At 46.3% G+C, this 15,231-nt stretch overlaps 1 protein-coding gene across 3 annotated transcripts in view; it reads left to right on the forward strand.

The window, feature by feature from the left end:
- zgc:194930 (uncharacterized protein LOC557813 homolog) overlaps positions 1 to 8,247 on the forward strand; it is a 19,438-nt gene extending 11,191 nt beyond the window's left edge. For all 3 annotated transcript variants that reach the window (XM_036551447.1, XM_036551448.1, XM_036551446.1), the window contains 2 exons: positions 3,014 to 3,066; positions 6,868 to 8,247. In XM_036551447.1, coding sequence (XP_036407340.1) covers positions 3,035 to 3,066; positions 6,868 to 7,585 — 750 coding nt within the window. In that variant the 5' untranslated portion in view covers positions 3,014 to 3,034 and the 3' untranslated portion in view covers positions 7,586 to 8,247. The remainder of the gene's footprint in view (positions 1 to 3,013; positions 3,067 to 6,867) is intronic.
- The last annotated feature ends 6,984 nt before the right edge of the window (positions 8,248 to 15,231 follow it).

Here is a 15,231-nt window from a genome sequence, read left to right on the forward strand (position 1 = left end):
GTGTGTGTTTGTGTTACTGCGTGTGATTGTGTGTATGTGTGTGTGTGTGTGTGTGTGTTTGTGTTACTGCGTGTGACTGTGTGTGTGTGTGTGTGTGTGTGTGTGTGTGTGTTTGTGTTACTGCGTGTGACTGTGTGTGTGTGTGTGTGTGTGTGTGTGTGTTTGTGTTACTGCGTGTGACTGTGTGTGTGTGTGTGTGTGTGTGTTTGTGTTACTGCGTGTGACTGTGTGTGTGTGTGTGTGTGTTTGTGTTACTGCGTGTGACTGTGTGTGTGTGTGTGTGTTTGTGTTGCTGCGTGTGACTGTGTGTGTGTGTGTGTGTGTGTGTGTGTGTGTGTGTGTGTGTTACTGCGTGTGACTGTGTGTGTGTGTGTGTGTGTGTGTGTGTGTGTGTGTGTGTGTTACTGCGTGTGACTGTGTGTGTGTGTGTGTGTGTGTGTGTGTTACTGCGTGTGACTGTGTGTGTGTGTGTGTGTGTGTGTTTGTGTTACTGCATGTGACTGTGTGTGTGTGTGTGTGTGTGTGTGTGTGTGTTACTGCGTGTGACTGTGTGTGTGTGTGTGTGTGTGTGTGTGTGTGTTTGTGTTACTGCGTGTGACTGTGTGTGTGTGTGTGTGTGTGTGTGTGTGTGTGTGTGTGTGTGTGTGTGTGTGTGTGTGTGTATGTTTTCCTGGCTGAGTGTGTGTTTGTGTGTGTGTGTGTGTGTGTGTGTGTATGTTTTCCTGGCTGAGTGTGTGTTTGTGTGTGTGTGTGTGTGTGTGTGTGTGTTTGTGTTACTGCGTGTGACTGTGTGTGTGTGTGTGTGTGTGTGTGTGTGTGTGTGTGTGTGTGTTACTGCGTGTGACTGTGTGTGTGTGTCTCTTTTTGTATCAGTACTGTGGGGTTGGGTGCCCCACTCTCCGGCGTGGCCCAGTGTAGAGCAGGATGCAGCAGTCCAGCGATGGACTCTGTGTGTTTGCTGTCAGCAGCGCTGAGGCGGTCCGAGGCTCGCGGTGACGGAGCGGCTGTGTGACAGAGGGCTGGCGTCAGAGTCCGGCACCGCAGCTCGGGTCTCTGCCGGACCTCCTGCTGGCCCGGGCAGAGCCCACTGCAGGCCTCCCGTCTGCGCTGTCAGTGCGGCACCACACCGTGATCTCCCACAATGCCCTGGGGCACAGACCACCTCACTGTCACCACCACAGAGCATGGCAGAGTTCACTGAATAGCTGCAGACAACACACAAACACACACTCAGCCAGGAAAACATACACACACACACACACACACAAACACACACTCAGCCAGGAAAACACACACAAACACACACACACACACAAGCACACACTCAGCCAGGAAAACATACACACACACACACACACACACACACTCAGCCAGGAAAACACACACACACACACACACACACACACACACACTCAGCCACCACATCATCCACAAACACACCTACTTACACACACTTACACAAATGCTAACACACACACACACACAAGGACACTCGATCAGGGCATCATCCACAAAATACGCACACTCACACACACAGAACTGACCTCAGTCACACACAAACACACACACATAGCTGATCTGAAATACACACTCACACACACAGAACTGACCTCAAACATATGCATATTTACATACACTCTCACAAACAGGTAGCTGATCTCAAAAACACATTGGTATGTAACAGTATCTTCATTTTAATTGGTGAAAATGTTTCAACAGTATCACCTCATGAAATGAAGGGCTTATGAACGTTCTTCTATAAAATTTGCTTAATAGAAATATATGTTGAAGAACCATGCCACCCATAACTTAACAGGACTCTTTGGCTGGTTAGCATGAATGTTTACAGGTAAATTATAACAAATTCCAAAGGATATTTGCCCATTTAATGGTACTTCACTTAAACATGACAACTGCCACCCAACAGCAAATGACAGACATCTTTAATTGTCCATTTTATCTTGTGAGACAACATGGTCTTCAAAGCATGAGACTAACAGTGGTGCAAATCCTCCATGATTCAGCATTACTGTACTTGGTTTGTATAAAGCTATAGGAATTATGCTCCCCAGACCATTTTGTGTTGCAAGGTGAAATGGTAAAGCCATCGTTTTGAATCTGAGTGGGTTTTTTTGTGTTGTTACTCCATTTTTTGCCAATATATCAGCTTGGCCATTTTTAATCACTGTTTGCCTCCGCCATTTTACATAATTGTTTCTTTGAATGTTTGAAGGTTTATCAGAATAACAAGGAAGCAGTATTCATGTTTGTGCAACACCACAGAGGTACAGATAAGTGTTTAGGGTTTGGGTTCATAAAAAAAGTTTTCCCTGTTTGCCGAACTGCTGTTTCTTCTGCAGTTTTCCCTGTAAAGAGAACAGGAAAGACACAGTGCCCTTGCTGAAACAGATCCATTTGAGTCATTCTATTAATTATTTACCAGACCTTGGAGGAAAAGGGGAGAAAGAAATGCCAAACCTCAAAACAAGTGGCAAGAGAAAAGGTCACTTTGTCTTGTGTGCACTTCCGACAAATACTGATGGATTCATATATGGCTTACCAACTTACACCCTGAATTATTAAAAAATTACTGAAGCAATAAATGTCAATCTGGGACAGATATGCTCATAAAATATTGAAATGTTTAGGTGGTTGTCTGTCGGATGCCCAGTGTGAAATCATTGAAAATCTGAGGCATAGATACATTCAGAAAGAGGCTTAAAAAGAACAGAGATGAGCTTTGTGTTTTGCAGTAAATGGACATGAATAAATAAGAGCTACCTTGTGACTGTCTTGTGTGCAAATGTGACTGAATGATGGCATTTACAAATCTAACGTGTAAATAGTGAAGTCAGCGGCTGTATTGTGTTTAAACATGTATTTGTGTTTTAGGTTTAGGGCTTTTGGCTTTTAGGGCCTAGGACCATTATATGGTGTCAGGTCATCTGTCAATGTTTGGGTCTGAAACCCCTGTTGATTGGTTGCTAATCAAGCCCCACCTGTTTTCCCACAGGTCCGACACTACGCTGACCAGATGGGGTGCCGATGCTGTAGGATGATAAAAAGGTAAAGCAGATAAGAGCACTGTTTTATCCATGTTTGAGTTCAACTTCTAATTGTCTGTATACACATCTGGGTATTCAGTGAATGTACCTCAAGGTTAAAGCTTCAGGAATGGGGGTAAAACCCGTAACCCTCTGGAGACAAGACCAGTTTCTGATCCTCTGCGCCACTTCCCTGCCCTGCGTCACATGTCTCTCAGATGTGATCGTTACCTGGAACTGGTGACTCAGCATGGTGATCATTACCTGGTGTGGTTGTCCTTACCTGGAACTTGTGATGAAGCATGGCCATTAAAGATCCCATATACTTTTTGCCACTGTTTGACCCTCACTTACGTGAGTGTGAGATATTCATATAATTTTTAACACATTTTCAAATGATTGTGTAAATGGTGTGAAGAATCATACCTTTGACTGTGAATACCTTCTGCTGATAGTATAGATGCAGTGACAATATTATACATTTAAAGTCATTCGAGACCTGCTTTTATAACCCCCAGCTCTAAGCTATGAGCTCGGTTTGCTGGTAGCAAGAAGCACCAGCTCTTAATTCCCTCTTGGCACGAAGAGGTGCATTGTGGGATCTACTAGAGGGCAAAATGGCTGACTTGGCAAGAGACTTTTTCACACAGAGCTTAATGCCAACAATAGAGGAACTTTTCCTTAATTGAGACTTGGGATACAAACTTTTAACAATTGAACATTCAGGATTATGGAGCTGTGAGAATGCAAAGAAAGGGTATTGTTTTAAAGGGTTTTCCCCATTTACCTCCCTGCTTTTGGCTCCAGGCCCTGTCTTTTGAGGCCTGGACTTTAGACCACAGTGATCAAACTTGCAAATAAGACGTTGTAGGAATGCTGTGCAGCTAAATCACGGTTTGCATTTGTGTTAGAAAACCCTGAGTCTGTGGTTTATGATATACGAGTAGAAAAATCGGTGCTAGTTGCTGTCAGAAATCATTTAAAGTTTGCAAAATTGCGAATGTCACCATGCCCCAGACCAAGTATTTCATTATTTAGGGTACAGGCTCACCCCAAGTCAAAAATGAAAGGCGTCGATAATTTAAACATTTAAATAAAAATGTGCGCTTACAACTGATTTTGTTTGCTAGGAAGGCGAAACAAAGCATGATATAAAAACAGTAATTTGCTTCGTTTTCTGAAGGTAGATCAGCGTTTTCCTGTCAAATGACACCAGTCCCAGTTTTCAGTGTCTTGTTCTTCACGCAATTACAGCTGGTCTGTACCACATTCAGCCAACACGCACACTAGCTCATCCAGAGCCGCACAAGCTGAAAATCACATCGGCTGCTACCCGTGGTGCTGTGCCGGGCCGGTTTTACAGTTCTGATCCGACAATCTCAGGCAGCATGACGGTGTCGCTGCGTCTCACAGTCGCAGGCCGGCAGAGAGCACCATGCAAAGAGAGCCTCGGGTCTGAACCGGCAGCGCCACATCATTACTTTATTTTATAGTCTTTATTAACAGTCTTGCGGTCAGCATGTTTTGCATGTTTGCATAGGCATGGGTAAGGCCTCTGGCAGATGTACACAGGTATTAAATAAGCAAATTAGGCTCCTGTGTTTGGCTATCTCTGTTCCTGTATAGACCTGTAGTCTAGGATTCTCTCCAGTAGTCTGTGAGGATGCTTCATTGGTGCGACTGATCAAAGTTAACCGATCTAGTTAAAGCGAACAGTTAAAGTGCCCAGGTGGGAATGGTCCCAGGTATAGGGACTTCCAGGACATAGGGTGTGTGTGTATGTTTGTTGGGGTACCCCAGCCCCCCCCCCCCCCCCCGCCCCAATAAACACACACACATACACACAATTGACACAGACACACAACTGACACATGCAACATGAGACGCAGTATAGTTGAAGGCATAGGTCACCAGAATAGAACAGTGAAACAGACCTTTCAGCATCCTGCTGTAGTTACAAGAGATGTGCAGTTAAATAAAAGCCTTATTATAGACAACATTTTAAGGTTAAATGTTATGTTTAAACACAAGTTAAAATGTGTTTTTCTAGAGGAGTTATTCCACTGAGGCTTTTTGCTAAAGAGCTCTCTCTGGCTCATGAAGTGAAGTGATTTCCACCCATCACTGGTTTTAGAGGTCTTGCCCTGATGTTGAGAAAGGGAATTCTTTGAACAGTGTTGCTTAGCTCATTCTTAGTAGTCTGTTTCCATTAAAAACCATTAAACTCACTTTCTATTTTGACCTGAAGGTGCATATGATGTTTAATGGTCCTGCTTAGCCTGTATCGGTTGGTTAGCAACATGGAACCATATGGTACCTCTTACAAGAGCACAAGTTATGTTAGTGCAGTGAATTCCATGTGCAATTCCTGAAAAAGCAATTCCATTGGGTCATGCAGAGACAGCCCCTTAACCTGAACTTCCTTTAAGTGAAATGATCATAAAGGCTCCCAGTCCACTGAACTGTGATCACCCATTTCTTGAACAGTGTCACAGACAGGTCTGGGATTGTCCGGTGGCATGGAGAGTCTCGCAGCCTGGCCTGGAACTCTGCAGTGGCATCGAGCGCGTTTTCAGAGTTGTGTTGGTTTGTTTGTTTTTGTTTTGTACTGACCGTTTGCCAGATTTCCCTGCCTCGTTCTGGATGGAGGCCCGTGTGTATTTTCGGTGCCTCGCGGCAGTTGCCGTGGCGGATCGGGGCAGGGCTCGGTGCGCAGCAGAAGGCGCGGGGCGGGAGGTGTCTGGCGGGCCCGCACGCCACCCCCACACGGACAGGCCCCCTGCCGGCGCGTCACACTGCCTTGCCTCGATCTTGTTTGCACGCTACGCTCATCTCAGCTGCCACCGAAAATGAAACACGTCACGGGGTCGGACGCTCCCTGGACTCATTCATCTGGCAGGCGCCCCTACCCAGAGCTGCTCGCAAGGCAGTCATCTCACCATCTGCCAAATGCGTCATAACAATAATCACAATAACAATAGTAATAACAGTAATAATGATAACAGTGATACTAATGTCAAAAAAACTGAACAGGCTGCCTCAAAAATATTGAAATCCATTTCAGTAAACATAAGCTTCCTCAGACAAACCGCCTCTGTTTGTGGACTGCGAGGGTTTGCAGTAGAAGCGAATAGAGGAAAATGCAGAGGAAATGTAGGAAAAAATAAAGTGTTGATGAAAAGCCTGTTGGGATGTGCAGGTCGGGGTGCAGGAAACGCACTGGCCCCTCTCCTGTAATGTAGGTCATGGCTTCCCTTTCCCATAGCTTTCCTTTCATGTCTACTGCCAATGCAAATGCGCCAATTACTCAGATGTGAGGTCACTGCCATCCGGGTGTCCAGGGATGGAGGGTGGGAGGGAGAACTCTGTGACATCACAATCACCCTGTTCCGCCCACACAGGGGCACGGAGGAGGCGTGGCCTTCTCTGATTGGATGTAGCATTCCTCCTCAGTTAACCGCAGGGAATATTTCCATTCTTAGTCAGGGTAACCTGGATAAAGGTGTGTGCGCGTGTGTGCATGTGTGTGTGTTTGTGTAACCAAATGACTTCCCTGCGTCTGAAAGCCGCAGGGATTCAGAGGAGTGTAAAATGTCTTCACAGAGCTGTGGTGCAGGAGCTTCCTCACAGCCTCGGCACCTCGATGGGTGAAATCTCACAAAGTAAGGAGAGGGAAAGGAAATATCACACGTTTTCAAAAAGTAGTACTGTTCCGACACTACCGTAAGTGGTGTTAGAGTCATTGCGTTTGTACTTGAAATAAAGTTTTCCTCTCTTTCTCTCTCTCTCTCTCTCTCTCTCTCTCTCTCTCTCTCTCTCTCAGCTACATCTATGATCCGTCTGTTCCTGTGGATGTCCATGGAAGAAAGAGGGACACTGCCACTACCACCTTGTACCAGGGGAAACCCCGGGAGGCCGAAAACATGCACAAGGTGCAGGGCTTTCACAACCTGGGCTACACCCACAAGTATGCGGATGGTGTGAAACAGGGCACAGCCAAACTGGAAATCGACAATAACCAGATCAACCGCCTGCACGCGGCTCCCAGCGAGAGGACCCAGGACCACACGCTAAAAGTGGGCACAGGGGACAGCACACTCTACATCCTGCACCCCGGGGAGAGTCCCCTGAAGTGCGCCCCGCCCGGCCACACCCCTCTCCCGGAACACAACGCTCTTCAGTGCAGCTCACCCGGCGTCACCTTCGAGAGGCTCAATGATCATCTGATCGGCAGGACCCCCCAGGCGAACGGAGACCCCTTCTCGCGGAGAGGCCACGGGTCTCCGCACTCGCAGTGCGGGGACGAGGCCGACGCCGACAGCGTCCTCTCGGGCCGGTCCGAGGAGGTCCACACCAGCACCACCAGCCTGTCCTCCGCCGACACCCGGGAGAGACCCCTCCAAACGGCCGGGGAGAGCCGCGGTTCTGAGGGAGAGGAGGAGGAGGAGGATGAAGGTGACAGCGGGAGCATCACAGACTCTGAGGTGGCGGAGGCGCTGGCGGCCCTTGATGCAGCGACCGCTGGTGAAGACTACGAGTGACCCCCCCGCCCCCCCATCCCCATGCCACTGACGCTGTACACTGTACACATTTAGGTTTTAATCCCTTTGAAAACACTTTCTCCTTATCCCCCCACCCCCCATGGGATTTTTAAAACTGGCCTTTATTCATTTTTATTTTTCTACAACCTGTCCTCTTCAGATTCAAGAATCCTCCCCATGGAAAATGAAAGGAAAAATGGTTTACAAAGACATTGACGTGTTTCCGATCACTGAACGTTAATCCTTTTTCACCTGAGGTTACGCACTGTCGGATGAAGGTGAAGATGTTGCCAAGGAAACCACCACTGTAGTGGTTTGGTTGAAATTCCAGTTTCTGCACAGGGAGAGGAACTGCGTGCGGCCATGACTGAACACTCTCTGGCACATGGCTCGGCTGTTTCCTCACACCCTGAGGTTCCTTGTAACACTGCGGTTTATCGTGTGACCATGGGGGACTCTGCACAAAGTGTCTATTTTTGTATCTGACCTGATGTTATGTACATGATTTTGTACCTATATCATTGTGCTATTTATGTCTTCACACCATGACACTCATTACTGTAGCAATATGTGAATTCATGCAAGGGGCAATTTCTTACCTCAGAGTTCCACATAAAAAACAGATAAATTATGATGCCAGATATGAGAAGAAAAAAACTACTGGCCTGACCAAGGGTGGTCGTGTGTGTCTGGGTGTGTATGCGCACATTGTGTGTGTGTATGTGTGCTCATATGTGCATGTCTGTGCACGTGTGTGTGTGTGTGTGTGTGGTTTATGTGTGTGCATGCCAGCAGGTGTGCATGTGTTTGTGTGTGTGCGTGCATGCATGCATGTGTTTGTGTGTGTGTGTATGTGCATGCATGCAGGTGTTCGTGTGTGTGTGTGCGTGCATGCAGGTGTAGTAGTTGAGTGGTCTGCTTTATGGCATTAGGTACACTATGACGGAATGAACCTGAAACAGGGGACTAACTGAAGACAGCCGTGCCACAAGTGCCTGCACAAAGGAGCTAAATACAAAGCTCCGCTATGCAACATGCCAGACAAACCCAGAGCAGCAACCTGCCCTCTTTCCCGCTGGGCAAGTTTCTGCACCTGTACACACAAGTGAAGTGCATAGTTTCAATGAAGTTTATTTTTGTTTGTCAGAAGGAAATCATTTTTATTTAAATTTCTATGTATGTTAATTTTCTTTTAATTTGTCTTAAAATTACTGCCAAGTAGCTGCTGTTAGCAGGTATTGATGTTGCTTTTAAACCAATGCAAAACTGAGGTTTCTACCACAATATATTTTAAGGGAGATGTGAATGTTTCTTTTTCTGCTTCTTTTACTCTGTTTTACTGTAGTGAATAGATTTCACACAGATGTGTAGTTCCACTGGTGGAGGCCTGGCACCAATCGCAGATGACAATCCTTGAATGTGAATATATAATCAAATTATTGGCATTTCTGAGTCAATCTTCACTGACCTTGTATTTTTTATGTGTTGTCATTTAAACAGAAAAAAAATAAAATATTCTAATACAGCTGCCAATGTTAAGGACGCTGTAAACGCACTGCCCTAGCTGTAAATGCAGAGAGCCCTGTTCACCTCTTGTGGAAGAGAAGCAGGAGTGAACGTGCAGTTCTCCGACGCCTTCACAAACACGGCCTCTCTGCAGGATATGCAAAACTGCGCTGCAGGTGAGCTGTGCTCCAGCGGCAGCCCCGCCAGCCACGTTTCACTGCGCTGGGAGCACGCACCTGCAAGCACCTGCCCGCACCTGCCACGATCTGATTGGTTGGGCCAGACCAGAACTCTCGAGACAAAGGCCAGTCAGGGACAAGGATATTCATCATAAGCTATAAATACAAGGGATGCAAGTGCAAAATTTTGTTTTCCCACATGAGTCTTCAGCCTGTAGTCTATCCTTTAATGTGTCTATGCTACCATGGTTGTGTATTGAGCTGGCTGAATGAAGTCATGTGACTTTATTTTTCTCCGTCTCGCTCGGTCTCTGTCTCTGAGAGTCAGTTCAGATTTGCTTTATTGGCATAACTATGAAAAGCACAGTACTGCCAAACCAAGTTTAGAATGGATTTACAGTGGATATATACAATCGTGTTGCTATAAAAGATGACTAAATGATTACATGTACAAACATAAGAACAATTACATGTAAAAAAAAAAAAAAAAAAACCCAGCACGTTACTTCCTTGTTCATGTCATTTTATTGTCTTTGAAGGTTATCGGTGCCACTGGTCTTTCCATAAATACCCATTTCTCTCTAAATCTTTTTTCAAAGGAAGTCACAGCAAAGCTGCTGTTTGTTTTGTGAAAGCCCTTTATCTGTCACAGGCATTACAGCGTCACATGGGCGTCACCCGCTCCTTCACAGAGGTGTGTTGCTGGGCCACAGAGGCAGCAGGGCCTGGCGTTGTTTTTCTCAGCGCGCTGCTGTGGTCACCAATCTGGACTGAATGCAGTGAGCACCTCGGCCAGTCAGACGTGTCCGGGGAGATCCCTGCAGGTAGATCTGCTGAACATAGGACCTGGAAATGATCCTTATGGCTTTCAGCAGGGAAGAGATGGCCTCCCTCTCAGGTGGGAAACAGGGGTAGATTGATTACCTGCCTGGCTTCTCATGGAGCGTGCTCGGGGTGTCTTTCACCAGCCTGAGCATGGAGAGAACTGCATTGACTATGGGGGAGAAAGAAGCGAGGCCTTGTCTTCTTTTGTCAAGAAAGTCTAAACGAACATGAAAGGAAGGATACAACTTCTAACATAGAATGTGCCTGAATATAAAAAAAAAAAACAATGTAAATTCTTTCAGTCAAAGGTGATATTTTCACACATGCAAGTGGCACAAGTCAGTTTTAACTTCTCATATAATATGCATTTACTGCTGGGAGTGAAGAATTAAACATCTATTTTAAATATTAAATCTGAATCCTTTTCTTTTACTGGTTACAGTGTACCTATCGGACATGAATGTTTTATAATAAGGCAAATGGTCCCCACAGATGCTCAGATTTATGAAGCATGCAAATGAAAGCTAGGTGTGAATCAAGTCTTTTTTTTTTTTTGCAAAATTGTGTAACTGCAGTGGCTGCCAGCCAGGGTTACTCATTCTAGCAGTGCAGCATCTGTGAGGAGATGCCCAACGCAGATATAAAGGTATGTTTTGTGGCCCCGGAGCTGGAATGTCTGGGAGATTCCAGGCTCTGGCCCTGACGCCACTGGTATGTTCTGCCTTCAGAAATATCAGAAATTACAGGAATATTTCTAGCATCAACAATGGCAGAGATGCAATTTACGCTGTTCTTCACACCGAGCTCGGGATCTGCTCTGCAAATATCAGCGAGTATCTGTGGCATGCATTTCTCTCTCTCAGCCAGCATTCAGATGCGAATCGAGTGAGTAATTATTACAGCGCTGTCAGCTCCAGTGATAACACACGTGATTTACATGTCTTAAAAAGCTGTGTGTCTGCAGGCACAGTAAGCCACCTTCACAACGGTAAATACAGGCTTTCAGCTTTACTACCCACTGTTAAAGGCCTCTGGTCTACAGCAATGTGCAGTGGTGGATTCTGATTAAACTCAAAGCAAGCATTGATCTTGTTGTTCTCTGTCCAGAACCCTATCCGTTTTCAGTTCAAAGGTTATAGTTATCATTATCATTATTATTGCTATTTCTGTTATTATTAGAAATGTTATTAACAGGATAAAATTCCCTTGATCCATCTCTCGGTAAAGACAACATTAACACGGTTACAATGCAGTAGGAAGAGCGATAACTTATACAAGTAGACACTTTGGACACAAACTGTTAAAGTTTAAAGGTAAAGGTCATGAAAATGATTACATAGATAGATAGATAGATAGATAGATAGATAGATAGATAGATAGACAGACAGACAGTAACTGGAAATATACAAAGAAATGATTTAACTCAATTGCTTGTGCTGGGATTTCAATGAAACCACAAAGACTGGCCCCACTGGTCCCATGATTCCTGATCCTCAGTTTAAAAGGTCACCTGTTGAGGTCAGTGCAGCTGAAAAGGTCTCTTGTTACATGTGCATTTACAGTTCTCCAGCAGTTGCTATCCATGCCTGCACATCCCAGCTGACAGACACACAGCTACCCCACACACAGGTTTACCCGGGCCCTCCGCCAGCCCAGTAAATTCCCGCTCATTTTAACCTCTGATTTACCCAACGACCTGCAAAGATGTGCTCGCAGATCCTTGTCCTGCACATATACAGACACGTTACTGTTAAATTCTTCCTAAAGCTCAAGGTGTTCTTCACAATCCATCAAGCACAAAGTGAAAAACCTCCCTCATTCAGGGTGGGAAAACACTTCGAACACCGTTTAAGATTCTGGGAACTGCATTCACAGATTGCATTTTTACCACAATCCCTTGGTGTTGGGGAGCAGAACACATTCTGCCAAAACTCCAGAGCTCCAGGGCTCCAGGTAAGCGACCTCCGTTCCGCGGGACAAAGGCAGAGAAAAAGCAGAGGATTCCGATACACACTTTTCAGACCGGCTCACTTTCGGTGGCGCCGAGCCAGCCGCACAAGGTCACAGACGGGTCGTGGCCAGTTGTTAGTGACCATTAATAATTGACTAGCACACCCGCCACTCTGAAAGTTTCCCTGCCTTGGACCTACAGCTCCCACTTTATACACAATCAAAGTCAAAGGTGATGAAGGATGGTGGGGGTGGGGGCACCGGCTGCATTGATAATGATTTCCCTTTAACAGCCCACTCCCCTCTGTAAACTCTATGCTGGGCAAACTCGGGACGCCAGCCCACAGTGGGCCGCTGAATCTGAGCATGCCCAGTCGGCCGTTTTCTCCTGCAAGGCACACTGGCTTTACTGAACCTACAAACAGCAGTTTCAGAGCATCGGTGTAAAAACTGCCTTTGCCACTAACTTCATTCATGTTCGACTTTTCTTCATATTATACACAGATGAGTACAGAATACTGGAAAATACCCATAAAACCATGACATTTTTATTCATTTTGAACAAACGGACCGACAGTCATTCATGTTAAACACAAGTGTATGAATGCATGGATCTATGGGTGTGTGTGTGTGCGCACATGATGTGTATATACATGGCTTACACGCACTGAAGTGTGTATTTTTTTTTTGCAAGGCTGTTTGTGGATGCTTGATCAAACCGAGCCCTTTTTCCAGGAGCTGGGAAATTGTTTACACGCCTATTAATTACACAGGGCTCTGCCTGCGCCGGTAACCGGAGCTCGGGACAAAAGACGAGCGGCTCGCCATGCGGCACAGCACACGACGGCACAATGGCAACACACAAAGCCGGTGCCCCACCCACTGGCGGCCGCGCAAACACACGGGACGGGCCTCGCGCAGGGTCAATATTTACGCAGAGCGACCTTTATGAGCGGGTGATGTCATCCTTTCAGCCGCGCGCCCAGGGTCGGGGTCGGGGGATGGGGGGGGGGGGGGGGGGGGGGGTGGGGTGACAGCACCGGCTTTGTTTTTCTTCCAGCAGGGGCCCTCACCTGTGTGTAAGCAAGCTACAGGTGACTGAGCGCTCCTGCTAAAATAAGACCTGTGAACTCAGTGTCACTGTGCTGTCCTCGTCACCTCCCAGGTCAGTACTGTCATCAACACTTTGAAATAAGCCTGTTAACAAGGTGTAGCGAACGGCGCCAGGTGCAGGGCCTTCCTGAAGCGGGCCACCCCCTGACCGCCGTAGCCGAGTCTCTCACAGAAAGCCCTCAGTGACAAGGCCAACGTCCACAGGCTGCGCTTCTGACTGAGCACAGCTGTGCCTGTGTGGGTGCCCACACTGCACTCAGAATCATTCAGGGAGACGCTGACAAAACACTGACGCTGATTTTCACTTTTTCAAAAATAGAACAAAAAAAAAAAAACGTAATAGCTGGGAGGATCTGTTTTCTGGTGGCCAGGTTACCTTGTGGAAACCACAGCTCAGACTCCATCTATCTTTATTTCCTGCAGCAGCACTTTCACAGAAAACAGTGTGCAGTAGGACTACTTTAACTAAAGAGCTGGTGGTTTTAATTATAGCAGACTAGTTAAAGGTGTTAGTTGCAAAAAAATTCTTCTGCATATACAAATGTTTATAGTACGAAAACGCTTCTATCTGATATAAAAAATGGCCATTCAATAGCCAGATACAGCTGCTCCCGATTGCTCTAACTCTGTATGTTCAGAAAGCACTGCAGCACGGCGCGCGTCTAATTTGACTAGGTGCCTTAATCGGAACCACAGCATGCGCGGGAGGAATCTTCTCTCCTGTGAAAACGATTTCAACTCTGTGCCTCACCCCAACCCCCCTCTTGAGATCACTGGTGGCATAAAAATATAAACGCCATGGTAACAGGGGTGGGGGAGGGGGGGGGGGTCTGTGAGGCAGAGGGTTTGATGAAGTCAAGGAGAGAATAACAGCCATGCAACAGCAATGGGCTCTCACCCTCTGCTCTCACCTGCCTGAGAGCTGCCATACACTGCCTTTCACAGGAGGAATCCTCACTGCTCTGAGGAGCTCTGAAGACCATCAGGCAAAGACAGGGAGGGACAGAGAGAGAGAGAGAGAGAGAGAGGGAAAGGGAGAGAGAGAGACAGAGAAAGAGAGAGGGAAAGGAAGAGAGAGACAGAGAAAGAGAGAGGGAAAGGGAGAGAGAGAGGGAGGTAAAGGGAGAGAGAGAGAGGGAAAGGGATAGAGAGACAGAGAAAGACAGAGGGAAAGGGAGAGATACAGAGAAAGAGAGAGGGAAAGGGAGAGAGAGAGACAGAAAGAGAGGGAAAGGGAGAGAGATAGAGAGAGAGAGAGACGGGTGAGGGGGAGAGACAGAGAGAGGGAAAGGGAGAGAGAGAGACAGAGAGAGGGAAAGGGAGAGAGAGACAGAGAGACAGAGAGAGAGAAAGGGATAGAGAGACAGAGAAAGAAAGAGGGAAAGGGAGAGATACAGAGAAAGAGAGAGGGAAAGGGAGAGAGAGAGACAGAAAGAGAGAGGGAAAGGGAGAGAGAGAGACAGAGAAAGAGAGAGAGAGGGAGAAGAGAGAGACGGGCGAGGGGGAGAGAGAGAGAGGGAAAGGGAGAGAGAGACAGAGAGAGGGAAAGGGAGAGAGAAACAGAGAAAGAGAGAGGGAAAGGGAGAGAGAGAGACAGAGAAAGAGAGAGGGAAAGGGAGAGATACAGGGCACTGGGATCTCTGGAGACAAAGAACACTGCTGTGCTGCGTTTCATTGTTTTAATGTATAAACACCTTATAAAAAAGGTTCATTACAAGACATTTAAGTTGGGGACATGTGGCCAGGAAAAGCCGTGCTGTCAGAAACTGAGATTCTCAGAAACGGCTGAGACTCTCAGAAACTGCTTTTCTTTCCACACATATTGCGCTTTAATCACATCAACATTTTTACAATATTTTACTTTTATTACTAGTGAATATAAAAGAACCCAATTCAAACTGGTCTTATAAACATGGAACATTTAAATTAGCTTTATTAGTTACATTTACATAAAGTACTGAAAAGAGTACAATATTTGTATAAAACTGCCCTCACTTTCAAAACACAATGTCTGATCAGTAATATCCAATAAGCCAGGAATAATGGTAAAACTTTAACGGCCAAAACAGATAT

Source organism: Megalops cyprinoides, chromosome 18 (assembly GCF_013368585.1).
Source record: "Megalops cyprinoides isolate fMegCyp1 chromosome 18, fMegCyp1.pri, whole genome shotgun sequence".
NCBI classification, from domain to species: Eukaryota; Metazoa; Chordata; class Actinopteri; order Elopiformes; family Megalopidae; genus Megalops; species Megalops cyprinoides.